We start from the raw sequence: 26,372 nt of genomic DNA on the forward strand, positions 1-26,372 counted from the left end.
CAGGAGCCTTCTAACCAATATATTTTTTTACATACCAATGAAAACAAATACTAATGTCTGTTTAATAGAGTGATGACATTGGTAATGAGTGCATATTTCCATTAGCATCAGCCATGACTTGTGTTAAGTGCTAATTAGCAATCTGTAAGCATTCTAACACACTGATCTAAGATGGTGAACATGATAAACATATTAAACATCAACATGTTGGCATTGTCATTGTGAGCATGTTAGTATGTTGACATTAACATTTAGTTTAAAGCTCCCCTGTACCATGCCTGTAGACTCTTTGTCTTGTTATGAATCAGTTTCTTTATAAATGAACAATAAATGTAATTTGAATAAAGTTTTGTTATTGTGCAGATCTGATAAAATACAGGCCCATCTAGCAGTCTAGTGCTGTAGTTCCACAGATGAAAAATGTCATTATAATGCTATCCTATAAATCAAAAAACAAATTAAATGCATTGAGTCAAATAAACTAGAAATCAAGAAATTACTATTTACCTCTAATTGCTACAATTTATTTTTGAGTGTGAAGGCATGCATTTGCAATGCTTTTCCTTTTTTGTTCTTCTGCTGTCTCCTTCAACAGTGCCAGTTAGGGCGGGCCTGGATCCCTTGGCCTTGGATGAGTCCTGAGAGTTTATCAATGCAGAGTGATGATTCCCTTGGCTCTCCGTCAACACACCGTGACAAACATGTCCAATTAATGCCAGTGCACTGATTAGTCCGAGACATGACCCATCATTAACCAGCACGAACCACTGCATGCATCACTCCTGTGAAACTTTTAAAACAGCTGTTTTAGAAATGCTATAAGCCTGGTACAGCACAAGTCAAGCCCTAGGGTGCACCATTTTTAAGCTACTGTTGGATTGGGTTCACCTTTGTACTGCCAGTCACAAACGAAGCTAAAGCCCGCAGAGGAAACCTGACATGTCGAGAATAAATTACATTTTGTATTAAATAACAGCTCTGTTATTTTCTTCATTCTGTTAGTATTTCAGCCATTAAACTGAATTAGCATTTTATGAGAAATAAAACAGGAGTTATAAACTTTACAAGTCATTAACTGCAGGTGGAAGGGTAAAGGCCACCAACACATCATGATTTGTCACACTATGGGAGTATGAATAGCTTCTTAATTGCACTAAAAACAGCAAGTTTATGAGAGACTGCTTTCCAGGTGGTGAGGGATGTTCAGCCGCTAAGGCAATTCTTTTCACTTGTCATCGCGTGTACTAGTGTCCTCATTTACACTACAGAACATATGGAAAGTTTTGTTTTTAAATTTTTTTGTCTTCCATTCCAGGGAAGAGGCCATGATGTCCACTTACTTTGAGACAGTAGAGGATCTACTGGCATCTTTTGGGCCTGTCCGTGACTGCTCCAAAGACAATGGTGGTTGCAAGAAGAACTTCAAATGTGTGACTGATAGACAGTTGGAGTCAACCGGCTGCATGGTAAGTACATATGCCATGTACTATTTTTTTACTGTCTTATTGGCATGCTGACATGAACATGTTGTTCTGCATGTGGTAAAACATATTAATCTTTATGGTTTTACCTGGGCTTTATTCAAGGATAATTAAATATATCTGTTATGGACAGGGTTTATAAAAAGGTTTGTTTGCCAGTTATTAAATGGTTGGTTTTGAGGTATAATTACATGTTCAGTAAATGCATTGCTATTGGGAGTAAGGGGCTGTGTGTGTGTGACCGCTGTATGAATGTGTGCGACAGAGATGTGCTTGCCAGTTATACACCTACTGATAAAAGGCCTAGTACTTGCGCTTTTCATCCATCAGTCTGCTGTCAGCCAAACTTGCACTGAGCTGTAGCTAACTAGCTAGCAGAGCTCAGCGGGTGTTGTCAACTGTTTTCAGTGGCAGCAGACTAGAGTCAAAGTCGCACACAGGAGCTACAGATGCACTGTCAGGGCATGCTAGCATTCAAGCTTGTCCCGTTTTGTAGCCCTAATTGTGCACCTAAAAGTTCCCATAGGTTTCGGCATATTGGGAGTTAAGGCTGCATGATTCTTGCTAAAATGTGAATCATGATGTCTCTCCCTGTGAACTGAAATCACAATTCTCTCAAATGATTCTTTTTTTTTTCAACAAAAAAATATTTTGCACTTTTAGATAATCAAGTGAGAAACACACCAGAGATGCTTGCTGTCTAGACAGGACTTTAAACAGACGACATGAAGATAAGACTACAAGACATCAAATTGCTGGCTTTTAACTAAGAAGTCTCTTGTAACAAAAAAACAACAACCCAAGTCTCTTTTTTTCTTTAGAACAGGGGTTTTCTAATTGAGGGAGAGTTGTTGTTGCTAAACTATATGTTGCACTCAGCCACAAAAACAGTTTCCAACAATAAATGTTGTTACTGTTAAGTGACACATTATTTTCTTTTTCTCAGGATTTTTTTTTTTTGTCTGACCCTCCTGAAGCGCTCTGGTGCCCCCTTGGCCCCCACCCCACCCTACCCCACCCCACCCCCCATGGAGGCACAACCTTCACTTTGTAAACTGCTGGTATCAAGGGTATAATGTATAAAGTCTCTACTACAAATATATGTTACAGTGAAAGAGTTGGAACATCTACATTATAGACTACTTACATCTTAAATAATAAATGATTACAAAAAAGAACATCCCATGTGAAGCTATATATTGTTTGAATCATAACTGAAAGGTCCCATATTGTAAAAAGTCAGATTTCAATATATTTTTTTTTAACATGAAGCAGATATGTGTGATATATATACAGTAAATTCTATGAAAGTATCAAAATGCTTAATCCTCGGAGAAATGCACACAGTCTTAAGTCAGAAATTGTGACTCAAACCAGCTGTCATGATTTTCATGAATTTGCGATGTCACAATATAATAGTAAAAGGTGCTGCTACTGTGCCATTATCATCATTTCCAGGATTCAGTGGCAGTGCAGAGAGCGCGGATATCGAAAGCCTGGGCACACTGACCAGTCAGTGAAGACTTTTTAGCAGACAGTGTGTGAGAAGTCTTTTTGTTTGTTTGTTTGTTTTTGCACATAAACCTGTTTTAGGAGAAACACAAAATACAAGTCTGAATGTGTGAAATGAGCAGAATATGGGACCTTTAAAGTAGAGAGACTGGGGTACACGTCAATTTACAGTGGAAGAGTTTGAACACCTACATTATATTTACTTACTAAATAACTGATAACACATCTGCAAATCCTTTGTGAAAAGTGTTGTTTGAACCATAACTTAAAGGTCCAATATTCTAAAAAGTCAGATTTCGTGGTCTTATTTAATATAAAGCAGGTACAGGTGCTGTATAAATCCTTTCAAAGTATCAAAACACTCAATCCACAGGGAAATAGACACATCAAATATTAGTATGCAATAAAGTAGTAGTACACAGTAAAACAGTGTCTCTAAATAGGACATCAGGAGTTCTCTGGACCAATGTATAAAAACTTATTATATTAAAACGTAAACATAAACATTCTACATGGGTTCTTTGTATTTTCTTTTGGAATATTTTGTAGTGTCTGTGTATTTCAGGAGGAGGGTGATTGCAGGTATGTTGTATCCCCAACATACAAGTATGAACTTGAAAATGAGCACATTATGGGACCTTTAAAGAGAAACATTAGATGAGATGAGATACCTAAGAAACCATGATGTCCCACAAATATATTTAAACTGTAAATGTTAAGACTATACTTTCAGGGATCATTTCTATAGTTACTAAACTGTAAATGTTACATTCAGAGGCAGATACATGCAGAAATAGGGTCGAATTTTTTATTTTATTTTTTTATCGAATGTAATTATTTTGATTTTGGGAGGGTACCCGATCACCGGGAGAAAACCCTTTGATTAATGGAAAAAATTGGGGGTCAATTTAGAGTGTTCAATTAGCCTATAGTGTATATCTTTGGATTGTGGGAGGAAACCTGAGCACCAGGAGAAAACCCACACGGACACAAGGAGAATATACAAACTCCACACAGACGAACAGGTGGAAGTGTCGCTGTGAGGCTGCAGTGCTAATCACCGAGCCACTGTGCCGCCCTTCATTCACTGAAAGGGGGAGAGGATGAGGGAGGAAGGGTAGAGAGGCGGACAGATTTAGGAGAGGTGGAGATGGGAATGGAGAGAGGGGGTGAGGAAAGGAGGGAGGGCGGGAGGGTAGAAGGACAAATTCAGGAGAGGTGGAGATGGGAATGGAGAGATGGTTGAGGGAGGGAGGGAGGGCGGAGGATGGATAGAAGGACAGATTCAGGAGAAGTGGAGGTGGAAATGGAGAGATGGAGTGAGGCAAAGAGGGAGGGTGGAGAGGTGAAGGAGGCAGAAAGAGGGAGATAGTGTTGTCAAACCTGAGTTGAACAACCAGCCACCTCCTCCTCTGCCACCATGCTGTTGTTGTCACCCCTGCTCTTCTTCTGGAACCAGCTGAAGAAACCCTTCTTGTCTGTGGCAACCCTCTCTTTCTTCTGGCGCAGTTTGTCCTTCATTCCCTGCAACGTTGTTTCTTGGTCCTCGTTCGTCCCCAAGTAAACCATCCTCGCCTCTTCTTCTTCACTGTCAGACAGAGCTCCTCAAGCTCTGTCTTCTCTTCCTCCATCTTAATAAATATCGCCTCCGCCTCTTTTTCTCTGGTCGCCCAACGTTGCTCTTTCTCTGCCAGATCTTTTTTAAACTTCTCCAGTTCTTTCTTCTCCATCTCCTCTCTCCGTTCAATCATTGCCTTGCAGAATTGTTCTTTCTCCGCAAGGTCTTTCTGGAACTTGTCTTTCAGTTCCCTCATTTCGTCCTTGGCCTGTTGTAATTTGGCCTCCCAGCACTTTTCCTTCTCGGCCATCTCCGTCTTGAGTTTGTTGCTCTCATCCAGCATCTGTTGCTCCGTCATAGCCCAGGTCTTTTCTTTCTCGATGAGCTCCGAGACCTTCTCCTCAAGATTGTTGACTTTTTCTTGAGAAGCTTTCTCGCGCTGAATAAATTCAGCTTCTTTGCTCTGCAGCTCCAAGACCTTTTCTTTCTCCTTCTCAAGTCTTCTTGCCATGTACGAAAACTCCTCTGTGTCCAAGGGCCCGTTGGTTGTCACCCGCTCTGCCTGGATTTGGAGACTCTTCTTAAGGTGGGAGATTTGTACCTCCTGCCTCTTGATGGTCTGATGGTGTCTCCTGTTTTCAGCCGCCATCTCCGACTCCCTCGACTGATGATACTCCTTCAGTCGGTTCATTTCCTGTTGGTCGCTGTGGACTTTCTGGGAAATCTTCTCCTTTTCGGCCTGTATTCTGTCAATTTGCTTGAGCAAGCTGTTGACTTCTTCCTTCAGGCGGGTGATCTCTTGTTGAGAGTTGTTCAGGGCATTTTGAAGGGCCCGCTGACGTCCCCCTTTGTTGGTTTTGTGCTGTTTGGGATTCATGGCTGTGCTGTGTATTTGTCCGTAGAAGAACTGGTCTGTGGCAGAAAGTGACTGTCTGTGACAGACTCAAGTTTTCTATGGCAAACTTGGCGCTGGTCTGTAGATTCTCTCAGTAGAAACCGAGATGTGACGTGACTGGAATCCACAACACTCCTGTGTAGTTGACCAATGACACTCTGCTGGACTGGCCAGGTTTATATAGCCACACCAGAATTCTAGAATGACACATTAAAGACGCTTCCATTCCTTTATGAGCTCATAGAACACAAAATGACAAAAGAGTCTCTTCTCCATAGCAACCGTTGCCAAGAGTGATGTTTACTTCCTGTCAGCTGATGTTATTTACAAACACTCTAAAACATTGCAACAGGAAGTAAAGGGGGATCAATGTAGAATGTTGTAAAGTTTAAAAGTATTTTTTGATAGGTGGACCAGGAAGCTAGCGTCGCCCTGGTTCCCACCACAAAAAGGAATTCTTGGACTTTGAGTAATTGCCAAAAAAACCCAAAAACTCTATGGCAAAGGTTTCAAAATGTTGGAAAGTGAGCCTACCTCATGCACCAACTTTTATTGTTGTTGCAATACTATATTTTCCTCTCAGCCATAAAAAAGGGTAACAGTTATAAATGTTATCATCTATTTATTTTTACATATTTAAACATCTGTATCCTTTTTTTAAAACATCTTTTAACATCTTTTTATAAACATCATAAACATTTTCATCTCAATTTTTTAAACATCTATTGAGCCATCCTTTTTTTAAGACATGAGGTACTTTTAAATTTCGATTACACTCAGGCAAGCGTTTGCCCACATTTATCATCCACAGTCTCATAACTAAATTGAAAACAGACTCAACAATAGCCCTGTTAAAGTGTGCCTTGCTCACATTGCTGTATCACTGTCTCAACATTGTGCATAAATCCCTCTCGGCAAGTAGCTGATTGACTTTTTTGCCTCCCGATTTTGCTCAGTCACCTACTTTAGTGGAAACAATGAGTCTGTGTCTTAGATGTGCATAGGCAGGTGATGCAGGGATGCACAGCAGAAAGGATTTAATGTAGATGGTCCTGCGCCTAGCCTTTTTGTAGAGGAAGGGGAACTCCATCTCCATAGACAGCCCAAAGTCATCTTTTGCCCCCCCACACATAGCTAACATTAGCAACCAGACTTTCATTTTCTTTTTTATTTTTCTCAGGTGTCTCCCTTTGATGTGCTCTGGCGCCCCCCAGGGGAGGCGTGCACCACACGTTGAAAACCGCTTTGTTAAAACATGTTAATAGTGTCTATAAAGGCTTTCCAAAAACTGAACAAATGAAGGTAATCTGAAAGAAATATATGTTGAATAGTATCGAAGGCCTTATTAAAGTCTGAAAATAAGAATGAACGCTTTTGAATGTATTGAATCTTCATAGTCCAATAAATGAAAGAAAAAACTAATATTATTGCTAATATGACGGCCTTTTATAAATCCACAATGTGTTTCAGCAACAATATTGTAATGCCTGTCTTCAGTCTGTTAGCATAGGCTAAGGCTAATATTTTATAATGAATTGTTAGAAGAGTAATAGGGCACCAATTATCAATTAATAAAGTATCTTTATCTGGTTTGGGATAAGAGAAACAATACCCTGTTTCATAGCTGAGATCATCTCTCTCTGACTGATGGATTCCTTGTACATATAAATTAAAGGACTTTGAATGTGGTCCCAAAAATTAACATAAAATTCAACCAAAAGACCATCAATACCTGGTGAATTTCCCTTTTTCATTGAGAAAAGAGCTATTTTAATCTCATTTACTGTCAGATCAGATTCAAAAAGTGTCTGTAAGTCCTCATCAATAGCTGAACGTGGAGACAAAGCTGAAAATTAATTTGGGGTTTGTACAATGAGTTCCAATAATATTAAGAGCCGCTAGAGACTTTCTTTTTTCCATTTTTTTCAAGAGCAAAAAAGTAGCTATAATTTGTCTCCCCATCTTCTAGCCATTTAGTTCTAGATCTTATAAATGTACCCTTAGCCAAATCCAAGTGAATCTTATCTATTTTCAGTTGAATCTCTTTCAATTCTAGTTCCTCTTCAGGGATTTTAGATAAGAGGACATTTATTCTGTTTGTTAAACTACACTCGTTTTGATTTTTGAGGGCTTTTAACTCTTTGCTTCTCTTCATAGCAACAGCTCTAATAATGAACTTAAATTACTCTTATTTCTTTTTATATTCGCAGTTCGTCTTCTCATGAAATATTTCAGTAACTAGCTTTTTAACACTGTCATTAAATTGACTGTCTTTGAGAAGGGCATTGTTGAATTTCCAGTAGCCTCTTAACTTTAGAGTATTTTGTGAGCTACCAAGTTTGAGAAAAAAAATAGGATCAGAAAATGGAGCAAAAGAATGAGAGACATCTTTAACAAGATGAAGTATAGAAGATGAAATAAAAAAAAAGGTCAATTCTCGATCGAGAGCTCAAGTTTTTGTTCGACCAAGTAAAATCTTTTATATCGGGGTTTAAGAAACGCTGAGCATCAGTGAGAGCGATCAGAACACAGCTTTATGATAAGATTACCTCTTTGAAAACCTTGACAGGTTTTTGGATGAAATCTATCAATGGCCTCATCAGTACAGTCATTAGAGTCCCCCACATAAAATTAAATAAGAGTTTGGATATTTATGAAGAAGCATTAGTTTAGAAATTATATCTAAAAAAAACCCTCTTATAAGAGGAATGACATTTATGGCCATAAATATTTCAAGGAATGAATGTTAAATTATCATGCTTATGTGTGAATGCAATCCACCTGCCATTGTTTGAGGAATTACTTGTGAAACATCCCCTTTAAATTATATAGGAAAATTGTGACCTAGCAAATATATTGTAGTAGAAACCCAACATACAATTATGAACTTTAAAATGAGCACATTATGGGACCTTTAAAGAGAAATATTAGATGAGATGAGATACTTAAGAAACCATAATATCACAGAAGTATATTTAAACTGTAAATCTTATATTCAGAGGCAGATACATGCAGAAATAGGCTTGAATTTTTATTTGATTTTTTTATCGAATGTAATTAATTCGATTGTGGAAGGGAATTGATAACACATCTGCAAATCCTTTGTGAAACCCTGTAAGTGTTGATTGAACCATAACTTAAAGGTCAAATTTCTAAAAACTCAGATTTCCTGGTCTTATTTAATATATAACAGGTATAGGTGCTGGATAAATACTGTCCAAGTATCAAAACACTCAATGCACAGAGAAATACACACATTAAGTGTTACTATGCAATAAAGTAGTAGTACAGAGTAAAACAGTGTCCCTAAATAAGCCATCAGGAGTCCTGTGAATTTATGATGTCACAACTCTGGGCCTGTATATAAAAACTCATTATACTGAAACTTAAATGTAAACATTATACATGCGTGTCTTTGTATTGCCTGTTGGAATATTTTGCAGCATCTGTGTAATTCAGGAGTAGGTTCATTACAGATCTATTGAGAGAATGTGAAAGAAATAATGTTTTTTGAACATTAAAGCAAATATATTGTAGTAGAAACCCAACATACAAGTATGGACTTGAAAATGAGCACATTATGGGACCTTTAAAGAGAAACATTAGATGAGATGAGATACCTAAGAAACCATGATGTCCCACAAATATATTTAAACTGTAAATGGTACATTCAGAGGCAGATACATGCAGAAATAGGGTCGAATTTTTTATTTTATTTTTTTATCGAATGTAATTATTTTGATTTTGGAAGGGTACCCGATCACCGGGAGAAAACCCTTTGATTAATGGAAAAAATTGGGGGTCAATTTAGAGTGTTCAATTAGCCTATAGTGTATATCTTTGGATTGTGGGAGGAAACCTGAGCACCAGGAGAAAACCCACACGGACACAAGGAGAATATACAAACTCCACACAGACGAACAGGTGGAAGTGTCGCTGTGAGGCTGCAGTGCTAATCACCGAGCCACTGTGCCGCCCTTCATTCACTGAAAGGGGGAGAGGATGAGGGAGGAAGGGTAGAGAGACGGACAGATTTAGGAGAGGTGGAGATGGGAATGGAGAGATGGGATGAGGAAAGGAGGGAGGGCGGGAGGGTAGAAGGACAAATTCAGGAGAGGTGGAGATGGGAATGTAGAGATGGTTGAGGGAGGGAGGGAGGGCGGGAGGATGGATAGAAGGACAGATTCAGGAGAAGTGGAGGTGGAAATGGAGAGATGGAGTGAGGCAAAGAGGGAGGGTGGAGAGGTGAAGGAGGCAGAAAGAGGGAGATAGTGTTGTCAAACCTGAGTTGAACAACCAGCCACCTCCTCCTCTGCCACCATGCTGTTGTTGTCACCCCTGCTCTTCTTCTGGAACCAGCTGATGAAACCCTTCTTGTCTGTGGCAACCCTCTCTTTCTTCTGGCGCAGTTTGTCCTTCATTCCTGCAACGTTGTTTCTCGGTCCTCGTTCGTCCTGCGAAACCATCCTCGCCTCTTCTTCTTCACTGTCAGACAGAGCTCCTCAAGCTCTGTCTTCTCTTCCTCCATCTTAATAAATATCGCCTCCGCCTCTTTTTCTCTGGTCGCCCAACGTTGCTCTTTCTCTGCCAGATCTTTTTTAAACTTCTCCAGTTCTTTCTTCTCCATCTCCTCTCTCCGTTCAATCATTGCCTTGCAGAATTGTTCTTTCTCCGCAAGGTCTTTCTGGAACTTGTCTTTCAGTTCCCTCATTTCGTCCTTGGCCTGTTGTAATTTGGCCTCCCAGCACTTTTCCTTCTCGGCCATCTCCGTCTTGAGTTTGTTGCTCTCGTCCAGCATCTGTTGTTCCGTCATAGCCCAGGTCTTTTCTTTCTTGATGAGCTCCGAGACCTTCTCCTCAAGATTGTTGACTTTTTCTTGAGAAGCTGTCTCGCGCTGAATAAATTCAGCTTCTTTGCTCTGCAGCTCCAAGACCTTTTCTTTCTCCTTCTCAAGTCTTCTTGCCATGTACGAAAACTCCTCTGTGTCCAAGGGCCCGTTGGTTGTCACCCGCTCTGCCTGGATTTGGAGACTCTTCTTAAGGTGGGAGATTTGTAACTCCTGCCTCTTGATGGTCTGATGGTGTCTCCTGTTTTCAGCCGCCATCTCCGACTCCCTCGACTGATGATACTCCTTCAGTCGGTTCATTTCCTGTTGGTCGCTGTGGACTTTCTGGGAAATCTTCTCCTTTTCGGCCTGTATTCTGTCAATTTGCTTGAGCAAGCTGTTGACTTCTTCCTTCAGGCGGGTGATCTCTTGTTGAGAGTTGTTCAGGGCATTTTGAAGGGCCCGCTGACGTCCCCCTTTGTTGGTTTTGTGCTGTTTGGGATTCATGGCTGTGCTGTGTATTTGTCCGTAGAAGAACTGGTCTGTGGCAGAAAGTGACTGTCTGTGACAGACTCAAGTTTTCTATGGCAAACTTGGCGCTGGTCTGTAGATTCTCTCAGTAGAAACTGAGATGTGATGAGACTGGAATCCACAACACTCCTGTGTAGTTGACCAATGACACTCTGCTGGACTGGGCAGGTTTATATAGCCACACCAGAATTCTAGAATGACACATTAAAGACGCTTCCATTCCTTTATGAGCTCATAGAACACAAAATGACAAAAGAGTCTCTTCTCCATAGCAACCGTTGCCAAGAGTGATGTTTACTTCCTGTCAGCTGATGTTATTTACAAACACTCTAAAACATTGCAACAGGAAGTAAAGGGGATCAATGTAGAATGTTGTAAAGTTTAAAAGTATTTTTGATAGGTGGACCAGGAAGCTAAGGCCGCCCTGGTTCCCACCACAAAAGGAATTATTGGATTTTGAGTAATTGCCAAAAAAAACCCAAAAACTCTATGGCAAAGGTTTCAAAATGTTGGAAAGTGAGCCTACCTCATGCACCAACTTTTATTGTTGTTGCAATACTATATTTTCCTCTCAGCCATAAAAAAGGGTAACAGTTATAAATGTTATCATCTATTTATTTTTACATATTTAAACATCTGTATCCTTTTTTTAAAACATCTTTTAACATCTTTTTATAAACATCATAAACATTTTCATCTCAATTTTTTAAACATCTATTGAGCCATCCTTTTTTTAAGACATGAGGTACTTTTAAATTTCGATTACACTCAGGCAAGCGTTTGCCCACATTTATCATCCACAGTCTCATAACTAAATTGAAAACAGACTCAACAATAGCCCTGTTAAAGTGTGCCTTGCTCACATTGCTGTATTACTGTCTCAACATTGTGCATAAATCCCTCTCGGCAAGTAGCTGATTGACTTTTTTGCCTCCCGATTTTGCTCAGTCACCTACTTTAGTGGAAACAATGAGTCTGTGTCTTAGATGTGCATAGGCAGGTGATGCAGGGATGCACAGCAGAAAGGATTTAATGTAGATGGTCCTGCGCCTAGCCTTTTTGTAGAGGAAGGGGAACTCCATCTCCATAGACAGCCCAAAGTCATCTTTTGACCCCCACACATAGCTAACATTAGCAACCAGACTTTCATTTTCTTTTTTATTTTTCTCAGGTGTCTCCCTTTGATGTGCTCTGGTGCCCCCCAGGGGAGGCGTGCCCAACACGTTGAAAACTGCTTTGTTAAAACATGTTAATAGTGTCTATAAAGGCTTTCCAAAAACTGAACAAATGAAGAAAATCTGAAAGAAATATATGTTGAATAGTATCGAAGGCCTTATAAAAGTCTGAAAATAAGAATGAACGCTTTTGAATGTATTGAATCTTCATAGTCCAATAAATGAAAGAAAAAACTTTAATATTATTGCTAATATGACGGCCTTTTATAAATCCACAATGTGTTTCAGCAACAATATTGTAATGCCTGTCTTCAGTCTGTTAGCATAGGCTAAGGCTAATATTTTATAATCAATTGTTAGAAGAGTAATAGGGCACCAATTATCAATTAATAAAGTATCTTTATCTGGTTTTGGGATAAGAGAAACAATACCCTGTTTCATAGTTGAGATCATCTCTCCCTGACTGATGCATTTCTTGTACATATAAGTTAAAGGACTTTGAATGAGGTCCCAAAAATTAACATAAAATTCAACCAAAAGACCATCAATACCTGGTGAATTTCCCTTTTTCATTGAGAAAAGAGCTATTTTAATCTCATTTACTGTCAGATCAGATTCAAAAAGTGTCTGTCAGTCCTCATCAATAGCTGAACGTGGAGACAAAGCTGAAAATTAATTTGGGGTTTGTACAATGAGTTCCATTAATATTAAGAGCCGCTATAGACTTTCTTTTTTCCATTTTTTTCAAGAGCAAAAAAGTAGCTATAATTTGTCTCCCCATCTTCTAGCCATTTAGTTCTAGATCTTATAAATGTACCCTTAGCCAAATCCAAGTGAATCTTATCTATTTTCAGTTGAATCTCTTTCAATTCTAGTTCCTCTTCAGGGATTTTAGATAAGAGGACATTTATTCTGTTCGTTAAACTACACTCGTTTTGATTTTTGAGGGCTTTTAACTCTTTGCTTCTCTTCATAGCAACAGCTCTAATAATGAACTTAAATTACTCCTATTTCTTTTTATATTCGCAGTTCGTCTTCTCATGAAATATTTCAGTAACTAGCTTTTTAACACTGTCATTAAATTGACTGTCTTTGAGAAGGGCATTGTTGAATTTCCAGTAGCCTCTTAACTTTAGAGTATTTTGTGAGCCACCAAGTTTGAGAAAAAAAAATAGGATCAGAAAATTGAGCAAAAGAATGAGAGACATCTTTAACAAGATGAAGTACAGAAGATGAAATAAAAAAAAAAGGTCAATTCTCGATCGAGAGCTCAAGTTTTTGTTCGACCAAGTAAAATCTTTTATATTGGGGTTTAAGAAACGCCGAGCATCAGTGAGAGAGCGATCAGAACACAGCTTTATGATAAGATTACCTCTTTGAAAACCTTGACAGGTTTTTGGATGAAATCTATCAATGGCCTCATCAGTACATTCATTAGAGTCCTCACATAAAATTAAATAAGAGTTTGGATATTTATGAAGAAGCATTAGTTTAGAAATTATATCTAAAAAAAACCCCTCTTATTAGAGGAATGACATTTATGGCCATAAATATTTCAAGGAATGAATGTTAAATTATCATGCTTATGTGTGAATGCAATCCACCTGCCATCGTTTGAGGAATTACTTGTGAAACACCCCCTTTAAATTATATAGGAAAATTGTGCCCTAGCAAATATATTGTAGTAGAAACCCAACATACACGTATGAACTTGAAAATGAGCACATTATAGGACCTTTAAAGAGAAATATTAGATGAGATGAGATACCTAAGAAACCATAATGTCGCACAAATATATTTAAACAGTAAATGTTACATTCAGAGGCAGATACATGCAGAAATAGGGTCGATTTTTTTATTTTATTTTTTTATCGAATGTAATTAATTCGATTGTGGAAGGGAATTGATAACACATCTGCAAATCCTTTGTGAAACCCTGTAAGTGTTGATTGAACCATAACTTAAAGGTCCAATTTCTAAAAAGTCAGATTTCCTGGTCTTATTTAATATAAAGCAGGTATAGGTGCTGGATAAATACTGTCCAAGTATCAAAACACTCAATGCACAGAGAAATACACACATGAAGTGTTACTATGCAATAAAGTAGTAGTACAGAGTAAAACAGTGTCCCTACATAAGCCATCAGGATTCCTGTGAATTTATGATGTCACAACTCTGGGCCTGTATATAAAAACTCATTATACTGAAACTTAAACGTAAACATTCTACATGCGCGTCTTTGTATTGCCTGTTGGAATATTTTGCAGCGTCTGTGTAATTCAGGAGTAGGTTCATTACAGATCTATTTAGAGAATGTGAGAGAAATAATGTTTTTTGAACATTAAAGCAAATATATTGTAGTAGAAACCCAACATACAAGTATGAACTTTAAAATGAGCACATTATGCGACCTTTAAAGAGAAATATAAGTTGAGATGAGATACTTAAGAAACCATAATGTCACACAAGTATATTTTAACTGTAAATCTTATATTCAGAGGCAGATACATGGAGAAATAGGCTTGAATTTTTATTTGATTTTTTTAATTGAATGTAATTAATTCGATTGTGGAAGGGAATTGATAACACATCTGCAAATCCTTTGTGAAACCCTGTAAGTGTTGTTTGAACCATAATGTAAAGGTCTAATATTCTCAAAAGTCAGATTTTCTGGTCTTACTTGATATAAAGCAGGTATAGGTGCTGGATAAATACTGTCAAAGTATCAAAACACTCAATCCACAGAGAAATACACACATGAAGTGTTACTAAGCAATAATGTAGTAGTATAGAGTAAAACAGTGTCCCTAAATAAGCCATCAGGAGTCCTGTGAATTTATGATGTCACAACTCTGGGCCTGTATATAAAAACTCATTATACTGAAACTTAAATGTAAACATTATACATGCGTGTCTTTGTATTGCCTGTTGGAATATTTTGCAGCATCTGTGTAATTCAGGAGTAGGTTCATTACAGATCTATTGAGAGAATGTGAAAGAAATAATGTTTTTTGAACATTAAAGCAAATATATTGTAGTAGAAACCCAACATACAAGTATGGACTTGAAAATGAGCACATTATGGGACCTTTAAAGAGAAACATTAGATGAGATGAGATACCTAAGAAACCATGATGTCCCACAAATATATTTAAACTGTAAATGTTACATTTAGAGGCAGATACATGCAGAAATAGGGTCGAATTTTTTATTTTATTTTTTTATCGAATGTAATTATTTTGATTTTGGAAGGGTACCCGATCACCGGGAGAAAACCCTTTGATTAATGGAAAAAATTGGGGGTCAATTTAGAGTGTTCAATTAGCCTATAGTGTATATCTTTGGATTGTGGGAGGAAACCTGAGCACCAGGAGAAAACCCACACGGACACAAGGAGAATATACAAACTCCACACAGACGAACAGGTGGAAGTGTCGCTGTGAGGCTGCAGTGCTAATCACCGAGCCACTGTGCCGCCCTTCATTCACTGAAAGGGGGAGAGGATGAGGGAGGAAGGGTAGAGAGACGGACAGATTTAGGAGAGGTGGAGATGGGAATGGAGAGATGGGATGAGGAAAGGAGGGAGGGCGGGAGGGTAGAAGGACAAATTCAGGAGAGGTGGAGATGGGAATGGAGAGATGGTTGAGGGAGGGAGGGAGGGCGGGAGGATGGATAGAAGGACAGATTCAGGAGAAGTGGAGGTGGAAATGGAGAGATGGAGTGAGGCAAAGAGGGAGGGTGGAGAGGTGAAGGAGGCAGAAAGAGGGAGATAGTGTTGTCAAACCTGAGTTGAACAACCAGCCACCTCCTCCTCTGCCACCATGCTGTTGTTGTCACCCCTGCTCTTCTTCTGGAACCAGCTGAAGAAACCCTTCTTGTCTGTGGCCACCCTCTCTTTCTTCTGGCGCAGTTTGTCCTTCATTCCCTGCAACGTTTTTTCTCGGTCCTCGTTCGTCCTCTTGAAACCATCCTCGCCTCTTCTTCTTCACTGTCAGACAGAGCTCCTCAAGCTCTGTCTTCTTCCTCCATCTTAATAAATATCGCCTCCGCCTCTTTTTCTCTGGTCGCCCAACGTTGCTCTTTCTCTGCCAGATCTTTTTTAAACTTCTCCAGTTCTTTCTTCTCCATCTCCTCTCTCCGTTCAATCATTGCCTTGCAGAATTGTTCTTTCTCCAAAGGTCTTTCTGGAACTTGTCTTTCAGTTCCCTCATTTCGTCCTTGGCCTGTTGTAATTTGGCCTCCCAGCACTTTTCCTTCTCGGCCATCTCCGTCTTGAGTTTGTTGCTCTCGTCCAGCATCTGTTGCTCCGTCATAGCCCAGGTCTTTTCTTTCTCGATGAGCTCCGAGACCTTCTCCTCAAGATTGTTGACTTTTTCTTGAGAAGCTTTCTCGCGCTGAATAAATTCAGCTTCTTTGCTCTGCAGCTCCAAGACCTTTTCTTTCTCCTTCTCAAGTCTTCTTGCCATGTACGAAAACTCCTCTGTGTCCAAGGGTCCGTTGGTTGTCACCCGCTCTGCCTGGATTTGGAGACTCTTCTTAAGGTGGGAGATTTGTACCTCCTGCCTCTTGATGGTCTGATGGTGTCTCCTGTTTTCAGCCGCCATCTCCGACTCCCTCGACTGATGATACTCCTTCAGTCGGTTCATTTCCTGTTGGTCGCTGTGGACTTTCTGGGAAATCTTCTCCTTTTCGGCCTGTATTCTGTCAATTTGCTTGAGCAAGCTGTTGACTTCTTCCTTCAGGCGGGTGATCTCTTGTTGAGAGTTGTTCAGGGCATTTTGAAGGGCCCGCTGACGTCCCCCTTTGTTGGTTTTGTGCTGTTTGGGATTCATGGCTGTGCTGTGTATTTGTCCGTAGAAGAACTGGTCTGTGGCAGAAAGTGACTGTATCAGACAGACTCAAGTTTTCTATGGCAAACTTGGCGCTGGTCTGTAGATTCTCTCAGTAGAAACCGAGATGTGATGTGACTGGAATCCACAACACTCCTGTGTAGTTGACCAATGACACTCTGCTGGACTGGCCAGGTTTATATAGCCACACCAGAATTCTAGAATGACACATTAAAGACGCTTCCATTCCTTTATGAGCTCATAGAACACAAAATGACAAAAGAGTCTCTTCTCCATAGCAACCGTTGCCAAGAGTGATGTTTACTTCCTGTCAGCTGATGTTATTTACAAACACTCTAAAACATTGCAACAGGAAGTAAAGGGGGATCAATGTAGAATGTTGTAAAGTTTAAAAGTATTTTTTGATAGGTGGACCAGGAAGCTAGCGTCGCCCTGGTTCCCACCACAAAAAGGAATTCTTGGACTTTGAGTAATTGCCAAAAAAACCCAAAAACTCTATGGCAAAGGTTTCAAAATGTTGGAAAGTGAGCCTACCTCATGCACCAACTTTTATTGTTGTTGCAATACTATATTTTCCTCTCAGCCATAAAAAAGGGTAACAGTTATAAATGTTATCATCTATTTATTTTTACATATTTAAACATCTGTATCCTTTTTTTAAAACATCTTTTAACATCTTTTTATAAACATCATAAACATTTTCATTTCAATTTTTTAAACATCTTTTGAGCCATCCTTTTTTTAAGACATGAGGTACTTTTTAAATTTCGATTACACTCAGGCAAGCGTTTGCCCACATTTATCATCCACAGTCTCATAACTAAATTGAAAACAGACTCAACAATAGCCCTGTTAAAGTGTGCCTTGCTCACATTGCTGTATCACTGTCTCAACATTGTGCATAAATCCCTCTCGGCAAGTAGCTGATTGACTTTTTTGCCTCCCGATTTTGCTCAGTCACCTACTTTAGTGGAAACAATGAGTCTGTGTCTTAGATGTGCATAGGCAGGTGATGCAGGGATGCACAGCAGAAAGGATTTAATGTAGATGGTCCTGTGCCTAGCCTTTTTGTAGAGGAAGGGGAACTCCATCTCCATAGACAGCCCAAAGTCATCTTTTGCCCCCCACACATAGCTAACATTAGCAACCAGACTTTCATTTTCTTTTTTATTTTTCTCAGGTGTCTCCCTTTGATGTGCTCTGGCGCCCCCCAGGGGAGGCGTGCACCACACGTTGAAAACCGCTTTGTTAAAACATGTTAATAGTGTCTATAAAGGCTTTCCAAAAACTGAACAAATGAAGGTAATCTGAAAGAAATATATGTTGAATAGTATCGAAGGCCTTATAAAAGTCTGAAAATAAGAATGAACGCTTTTGAATGTATTGAATCTTTATAGGCCAATTAATGAAAGAAAAAACTCCAATATTATTGCTAATATGATGGCCTTTTATAAATCCACAATGTGTTTCAGCAACAATATTGTTAATGCCTGTCTTCAGTCTGTTAGCATAGGCTAAGGCTAATATTTTATAATGAATTGTTAGAAGAGTAATAGGGCACCAATTATCAATTAATAAAGTATCTTTATCTGGTTTGGGATAAGAGAAACAATACCCTGTTTCATAGCTGAGATCATCTCTCTCTGACTGATGGATTCCTTGTACATATAAATTAAAGGACTTTGAATGTGGTCCCAAAAATTAACATAAAATTCAACCAAAAGACCATCAATACCTGGTGAATTTCCCTTTTTCATTGAGAAAAGAGCTATTTTAATCTCATTTACTGTCAGATCAGATTCAAAAAGTGTCTGTAAGTCCTCATCAATAGCTGAACGTGGAGACAAAGCTGAAAATTAATTTGGGGTTTGTACAATGAGTTCCAATAATATTAAGAGCCGCTAGAGACTTTCTTTTTTCCATTTTTTTCAAGAGCAAAAAAGTAGCTATAATTTGTCTCCCCATCTTCTAGCCATTTAGTTCTAGATCTTATAAATGTACCCTTAGCCAAATCCAAGTGAATCTTATCTATTTTCAGTTGAATCTCTTTCAATTCTAGTTCCTCTTCAGGGATTTTAGATAAGAGGACATTTATTCTGTTCGTTAAACTACACTCGTTTTGATTTTTGAGGGCTTTTAACTCTTTGCTTCTCTTCATAGCAACAGCTCTAATAATGAACTTAAATTACTCTTATTTCTTTTTATATTCGCAGTTCGTCTTCTCATGAAATATTTCAGTAACTAGCTTTTTAACACTGTCATTAAATTGACTGTCTTTGAGAAGGGCATTGTTGAATTTCCAGTAGCCTCTTAACTTTAGAGTATTTTGTGAGCTACCAAGTTTGAGAAAAAAAATAGGATCAGAAAATGGAGCAAAAGAATGAGAGACATCTTTAACAAGATGAAGTATAGAAGATGAAATAAAAAAAAAGGTCAATTCTCGATCGAGAGCTCAAGTTTTTGTTCGACCAAGTAAAATCTTTTATATCGGGGTTTAAGAAACGCTGAGCATCAGTGAGAGCGATCAGAACACAGCTTTATGATAAGATTACCTCTTTGAAAACCTTGACAGGTTTTTGGATGAAATCTATCAATGGCCTCATCAGTACAGTCATTAGAGTCCCCCACATAAAATTAAATAAGAGTTTGGATATTTATGAAGAAGCATTAGTTTAGAAATTATATCTAAAAAAAACCCTCTTATAAGAGGAATGACATTTATGGCCATAAATATTTCAAAGAATGAATGTTAAATTATCATGCTTATGTGTGAATGCAATCCACCTGCCATTGTTTGAGGAATTACTTGTGAAACACCCCCTTTAAATTATATAGGAAAATTGTGACCTAGCAAATATATTGTAGTAGAAACCCAACATACAATTATGAAATTTAAAATGAGCACATTATGGGACCTTTAAAGAGAAATATTAGATAAGTTGAGGTACTTAAGAAACCATAATATCACAGAAGTATATTTAAACTGTAAATCTTATATTCAGAGGCAGATACATGGAGAAATAGGCTTGAATTTTTATTTGATTTTTTTTATCGAATGTAATTAATTCGATTGTGGAAGGGAATTGAAAACACATCTGCAAATCCTTTGTGAAACCCTGTACATGTTGATTGAACCATAACGTAAAGATCCAATTTCTAAAAAGTCAGATTTCCTGGTCTTATTTAATATATAACAGGTATAGGTGCTGTATAAATACTGTCAAAGTATCAAAACACTCAATCCACAGAGAAATACACACATTAAGTATTACTATGCAAAAAAGTAGTAGTACAGAGTAAAACAGTGTCCCTAAATAAGCCATCAGGAGTCCTGTGAATTTATGATGTCACAACTCTGGGCCTGTATATAAAAACTCATTATACTGAAACTTAAATGTAAACATTCTACATGCGTGTCTTTGTATTGCCTGTTGGAATATTTTGCAGTGTCTGAGTATTTCAGGAGGAGTTTGATTACAGATATATTGAGAGAATGTGAAAGAAATAATGTTTTTTGAACATTAAAGCAAATATATTGTAGTAGTGTTCAAGTATGGACTTGAAAATGAGCACATTATGGGAGCTTTAAAGAGAAACATTAGATGAGATGAGATACCTAAGAAACCATGATGTCCCACAAATATATTTAAACTGTAAATGTTACATTTAGAGGCAGATACATGCAGAAATAGGGTCGAATTTTTTATTTTATTTTTTTATCGAATGTAATTATTTTGATTTTGGAAGGGTACCCGATCACCGGGAGAAAACCCTTTGATTAATGGAAAAAATTGGGGGTCAATTTAGAGTGTTCAATTAGCCTATAGTGTATATCTTTGGATTGTGGGAGGAAACCTGAGCACCAGGAGAAAACCCACACGGACACAAGGAGAATATACAAACTCCACACAGACGAACAGGTGGAAGTGTCGCTGTGAGGCTGCAGTGCTAATCACCGAGCCACTGTGCCGCCCTTCATTCACTGAAAGGGGGAGAGGATGAGGGAGGAAGGGTAGAGAGACGGACAGATTTAGGAGAGGTGGAGATGGGAATGGAGAGATGGGATGAGGAAAGGAGGGAGGCGGGAGGGTAGAAGGACAAATTCAGGAGGGGGGGAGATGGGAAGGGAGAGATGGTTGAGGGAGGGAGGGAGGGCGGGAGGATGGATAGAAGGACAGATTCAGGAGAAGTGGAGGTGGAAATGGAGAGATGGAGTGAGGCAAAGAGGGAGGGTGGAGAGGTGAAGGAGGCAGAAAGAGGGAGATAGTGTTGTCAAACCTGAGTTGAACAACCAGCCACCTCCTCCTCTGCCACCATGCTGTTGTTGTCACCCCTGCTCTTCTTCTGGAACCAGCTGATGAAACCCTTCTTGTCTGTGGCAACCCTCTCTTTCTTCTGGCGCAGTTTGTCCTTCATTCCCTGCAACGTTGTTTCTCGGTCCTCGTTCGTCCTGCGAAACCATCCTCGCCTCTTCTTCTTCACTGTCAGACAGAGCTCCTCAAGCTCTGTCTTCTCTTCCTCCATCTTAATAAATATCGCCTCCGCCTCTTTTTCTCTGGTCGCCCAACGTTGTTCTTTCTCTGCCAGATCTTTTTTAAACTTCTCCAGTTCTATCTTCTCCATCTCCTCTCTCCGTTCAATCATTGCCTTGCAGAATTGTTCTTTCTCTGCAAGGTCTTTCTGGAACTTGTCTTTCAGTTCCCTCATTTCGTCCTTGGCCTGTTGTAATTTGGCCTCCCAGCACTTTTCCTTCTCGGCCATCTCCGTCTTGAGTTTGTTGCTCTCGTCCAGCATCTGTTGCTCCGTCATAACCCAGGTCTTTTCTTTCTCGATGAGCTCCGAGACCTTCTCCTCAAGATTGTTGACTTTTTCTTGAGAAGCTTTCTCGCGCTGAATAAATTCAGCTTCTTTGCTCTGCAGCTCCAAGACCTTTTCTTTCTCCTTCTCAAGTCTTCTTGCCATGTACGAAAACTCCTCTGTGTCCAAGGGCCCGTTGGTTGTCACCCGCTCTGCCTGGATTTGGAGACTCTTCTTAAGGTGGGAGATTTGTACCTCCTGCCTCTTGATGGTCTGATGGTGTCTCCTGTTTTCAGCCGCCATCTCCGACTCCCTCGACTGATGATACTCCTTCAGTCGGTTCATTTCCTGTTGGTCGCTGTGGACTTTCTGGGAAATCTTCTCCTTTTCGGCCTGTATTCTGTCAATTTGCTTGAGCAAGCTGTTGACTTCTTCCTTCAGGCGGGTGATCTCTTGTTGAGAGTTGTTTAGGGCATTTTGAAGGGCCCGCTGACGTCCCCCTTTGTTGGTTTTGTGCTGTTTGGGATTCATGGCTGTGCTGTGTATTTGTCCGTAGAAGAACTGGTCTGTGGCAGAAAGTGACTGTCTGTGACAGACTCAAGTTTTCTATGGCAAACTTGGCGCTGGTCTGTAGATTCTCTCAGTAGAAACTGAGATGTGATGAGACTGGAATCCACAACACTCCTGTGTAGTTGACCAATGACACTCTGCTGGACTGGCCAGGTTTATATAGCCACACCAGAATTCTAGAATGACACATTAAAGACGCTTCCATTCCTTTATGAGCTCATAGAACACAAAATGACAAAAGAGTCTCTTCTCCATAGCAACCGTTGCCATGGGTGATGTTTACTTCCTGTCTGCTGATGTTATTCACAAACACTCTAAAACATTGCAACAGGAAGTACAAAGGGACCAATGTAGAATGTTTTAAAGTTTAAAAGTATTTTTTTAATAGGCAGACCAGGAAGCTAGCGTTGCCCTGGTTCCCACCACAAAAAGCCACTGGAATTATTGGATTTTGATAAACTACAGGAGCAATGTAAGCTACATACCAAAGGAATGCAGTTAAAGATGGTGGAGCTTGGACTTAAACAATGACACAATTTCATCATTATCCAAAGTGTCTTTCAGCTCCTTTTTCAAATGGAAGAAAACATCAACTGTCATGTCGACCTGTGAGCACACATGCTCTGTTGCTTGTTCTGATCTGGTTAACAGTGGAAATCAAGCGCTCAACTGTGGAGCTTGTTAATTGGAAAAGTAGTAAATGTTTGGAAAAATATCTTCTGGACAAGAGTTAAGAACCTTGATTATTGCGGTATAAGAATGACCGACATCGCCAACAACTTAGCGCCAGGCAACTTGGCAAGGAGTTCAAATGAGCGGGCACAACAGCCTGATCTGTGGCCCCCAAAGCCAGCTCAGAGAATGCAACATGGTATAGATCGGTGGTGTAATTATACATCCACAGCTGGGATGGATAATAGAGGAAGTCTCCCCGTCCCGGTTTACCCAATTAATTTCAAAAGTATTAAAGTCATATGACATAACACTCAGGTTTTTATTTTAATTTTATTTATTTGCATTTGCATTTGCAGCTAACTTGCACTTTTTTTTAAATTTAAGATTATGCTGGGTGTGCCAGCTTGAGTAATAAATTGCACATTCGGACACACCCTTAGCATGACAATAGCCAATTGCCTCCAAACAGTTAAATAGACAACTAACACATGAAATATATAAAATAAGTCTGCCAACATACATTGATTAAGTTGTCCAAATAATGACCAGTGCTTGTGCTGCTCAGTAGTTCTTGCAGGACTTTGCATTGAAAACACTGATGAAGTATTGAATATATTCTAAAATCCATTCATTTACATAATCACCGCTTTTTAATGTTTCTTTTCCAAGATAATGTCACTCATTAAATTTGCATGCCATCTGCTATATCCGAATGTGGCTTTTGTGATATTTGCAAGCAATCTATAATATTTTATGTGCTGTTTACAGCCATAATTAGTATGCTTTAGTGTTACTGTAGGCTCTTTAGTGTTGGTACGGACACTATGGGGCCTATGGTTCGAAGTACTTATGAATCACACTGTTGTAGTGCATACTGCTTTGTTCTTTTTATACACAGACATTGACAGTATGTTTTCTTCTACTTTAGTCTGGTTACGGTTACACTCTCACTTTACAGTGACTTTTTATTCATATGGGATTAAGGGAAAACACAGAAAATACCTTTTGAAAAAGATAAACAACATAAGGTGAATCATTCACTATGATGACTACACTGAGGCTGTTATTCATAAAATAACATGAATCAATAGTGGCAACAGCAGCAAAGTAGAAGGTGTGATAATAATAGCAATTGTTATATGTCATTTTGCATACTACTGTTATGTGTATACATCGAAACACTGTAATGTTACACCAACAAAAACTCACTTAAATTGGTAAACTTGTTTATTTCTGCTTTAATTTTCAGCTGTAACTGTAGCTGTAGCTGTAATCTTTTACTGTAACAGTTAAAGATATAAAGTTGAACATGATGGTCCAACCAATCTGACATATAACTATGACTATTTGAGTTGCTTTGCTAAATCCAATCTATCTGTGCGAAAGCCAAACAATGTACTGCTATGGATAGGGACTGCATCAAAACGGTGCCACCTACAAAGACCCACCTAAAATAATCTGTATCAATAGGCCCTATAAGTGTATGCTATGTTTGGAATATTTTCTGTGTAATCTAACATATTAACCAATTGAGGCACCAACTCCCATCTTCAGCAAAATCAATGTCTTTGTCAGTGGAGACTGGTGATTTTGAGATAATGGCTTCAGTTACCTGTTGAAAGGGGCTGTCTGACGGCAAGGAAAGTCGTGAAAATATTCTAAATATAGTATGTACTAAACTCTTTGAAACCTAAGCAAATAGGTTTGATATGGATAGAAGGCAATGAGCAACTTAAGAAGAAATGGCCCAAAAGTGTTCAAGAAATTAGTAAAAAGTCACAAGGAAATGTCTGAAAAAAAGAAAGAAAGTAAAAAAATCAAAGAAAATTACCCCAAAAAGTGCTATTCATATGTGTGTATGTATGTGTTTTTGTTCTATTTTTTAAATTTGTATATATATATATATATATATAAATTAAACCAATATTTCTTGTTCCGGCAATGTTTGCTCAGCACCGTTTTATTTTCTGTGTGTGATGCAGGGGTTTTCTACCTGGACCCTAGTTCAATTTTTTTGTGTTAAGATTGTAAACGACAGTGCAAAAGAGCTTTTCTCCCGGCATATTTACAAGTAAAGGGTGACTAGAAACCTCAGATGCCAGGCTTTTGACAGCATGGGGCGGGCATGGATTGTAAAGTAATTAAATTGATGAGCCATCTCAATTGCTGGAGGATGGTTTGCTGGGTCATTAAAAGCTTGGACAGGGCTATAAATTGACTGGTCTTTTCGTTGTTTGTGTTGACCAAAGACAAACAGCGATAAGGCAATTTCCTTGTTTTTCTTTCCTCTTTCCCCTTTATCTTTTCTAACAGAAGTAAATAATGGCTTCTGCTCTACAAAACCTTGTATTTACAATATTTATGAAATTCTTTTGATCACAAATGATGAATAGCATTCCTGGCCCCCGTTGCTGAGCAATAATTGTTGAATAAACTAAATACCTTTGTAGCACTTGTAACATTCTCAGCATTTTCTATACAGATTAAGTTATTTTGCACATGCCCTCTGCAACTCATCCCCCACAATTTACCTCCCACTGTGTTACCATGACGACTACTCCATATTAATAAACGTGACTCATATTCCCCATCATTCATCAGAACCAAAACATCTCCATCTTTGACATATTTAGTAGCTTGTGGCTGTTTTTTTATGAGGATGAGGATATATCTTGTCTACATATAGTTGAAACTGCTTCCTGCCCCAAACTTGTTGACAGTAATTTCATCAGTTTGTTACCGATAAAATGATAACACATTATAATAATCCAAGGTCTCTGCATTAGTTTTGTGTTCTTCTGCTGTGCCACCCGTGCCCCACAATATGGATAATTTATTAAAAATATGCATGAACAGCAATGGTGCACTGTGTCACTCTTGCATAGTGCATAACACAGTTAAATGCAGCTTTGGACAAATTTTATGCATCTCATGGCTTGCTCTGTCTGTTTTGTGACATCTTGAAGGCAAAGCTTTAAGTTTATTTTCCCAGTAAAGAAATACAAACGTTATATAATGCTCACCAATTTAATTTCATTTTTGAGTGTATACATTTAGTAATATTTGATGTAATGATATTCAGTATGTGCTACCACAGGCATTGTACGCTATATATATGTATATATATATATATATATTAACTGAAAAATATAGTTTGTGATATTACTGTAAATATAAATGTAGTCAGCTTATTTACATGCTTTTGCATAGTGTGGAATAGCTGATATGTGTAAAATAATAACAGTCACATCCATAATAGTGCACCCAATGCATGTTTTATATGTATTTTCTCAGTAGAAGTATAATTTGCATCCTGTGCAGGAGCTGGAGACTAAAATTGAACAGACAGTTTCTCATATTAAACCTATGCCGATAAGATGAATCCTTATTAGACCCAGAGGCTGGAAGTAGTAGACATGCAAGAAAGTGTGTATAAAATATGAATGAGTATGTGCTCATAAGCCCCCGGACATATTGCAGCATATTTAATTAACAGTTTTCAC

The 26,372-nt window shown here is 38.7% G+C and overlaps 2 protein-coding genes across 2 annotated transcripts in view; one reads left to right on the top strand and one right to left on the bottom strand.

Moving 5' to 3' along the window:
• The window catches only part of astn2 (astrotactin 2), a 360,618-nt gene that overhangs the window by 194,836 nt on the left and 139,410 nt on the right, over positions 1-26,372 (top strand). Inside the window, exon 11 of the mRNA XM_042509044.2 lies at positions 1,316-1,466. Within this exon, the coding sequence (XP_042364978.1) occupies positions 1,316-1,466 (151 nt within the window). The remainder of the gene's footprint in view (positions 1-1,315; positions 1,467-26,372) is intronic.
• LOC148186188 (uncharacterized) lies at positions 4,511-5,556 on the bottom strand. Its single transcript, XM_088071444.1, has one exon. The coding sequence runs from the start codon at positions 5,426-5,428 to the stop codon at positions 4,511-4,513; it is 918 nt and encodes a 305-aa protein (XP_087927570.1). The 5' UTR covers positions 5,429-5,556.

The sequence above is a fragment of the Plectropomus leopardus genome, chromosome 20 (genome assembly GCF_026936395.1).
Source record: "Plectropomus leopardus strain MGB_pleo_1.0 chromosome 20, ASM2693639v1, whole genome shotgun sequence".
Taxonomy (NCBI): Eukaryota; Metazoa; Chordata; class Actinopteri; order Perciformes; family Serranidae; genus Plectropomus; species Plectropomus leopardus.

What these genes read in the sequence shown, in the direction of transcription:
- LOC148186188 (XM_088071444.1), bottom strand. Translation starts at nt 5,428, where the DNA reads ATGAATCCCAAACAGCACAAAACCAACAAAGGGGGACGTCAGCGGGCC.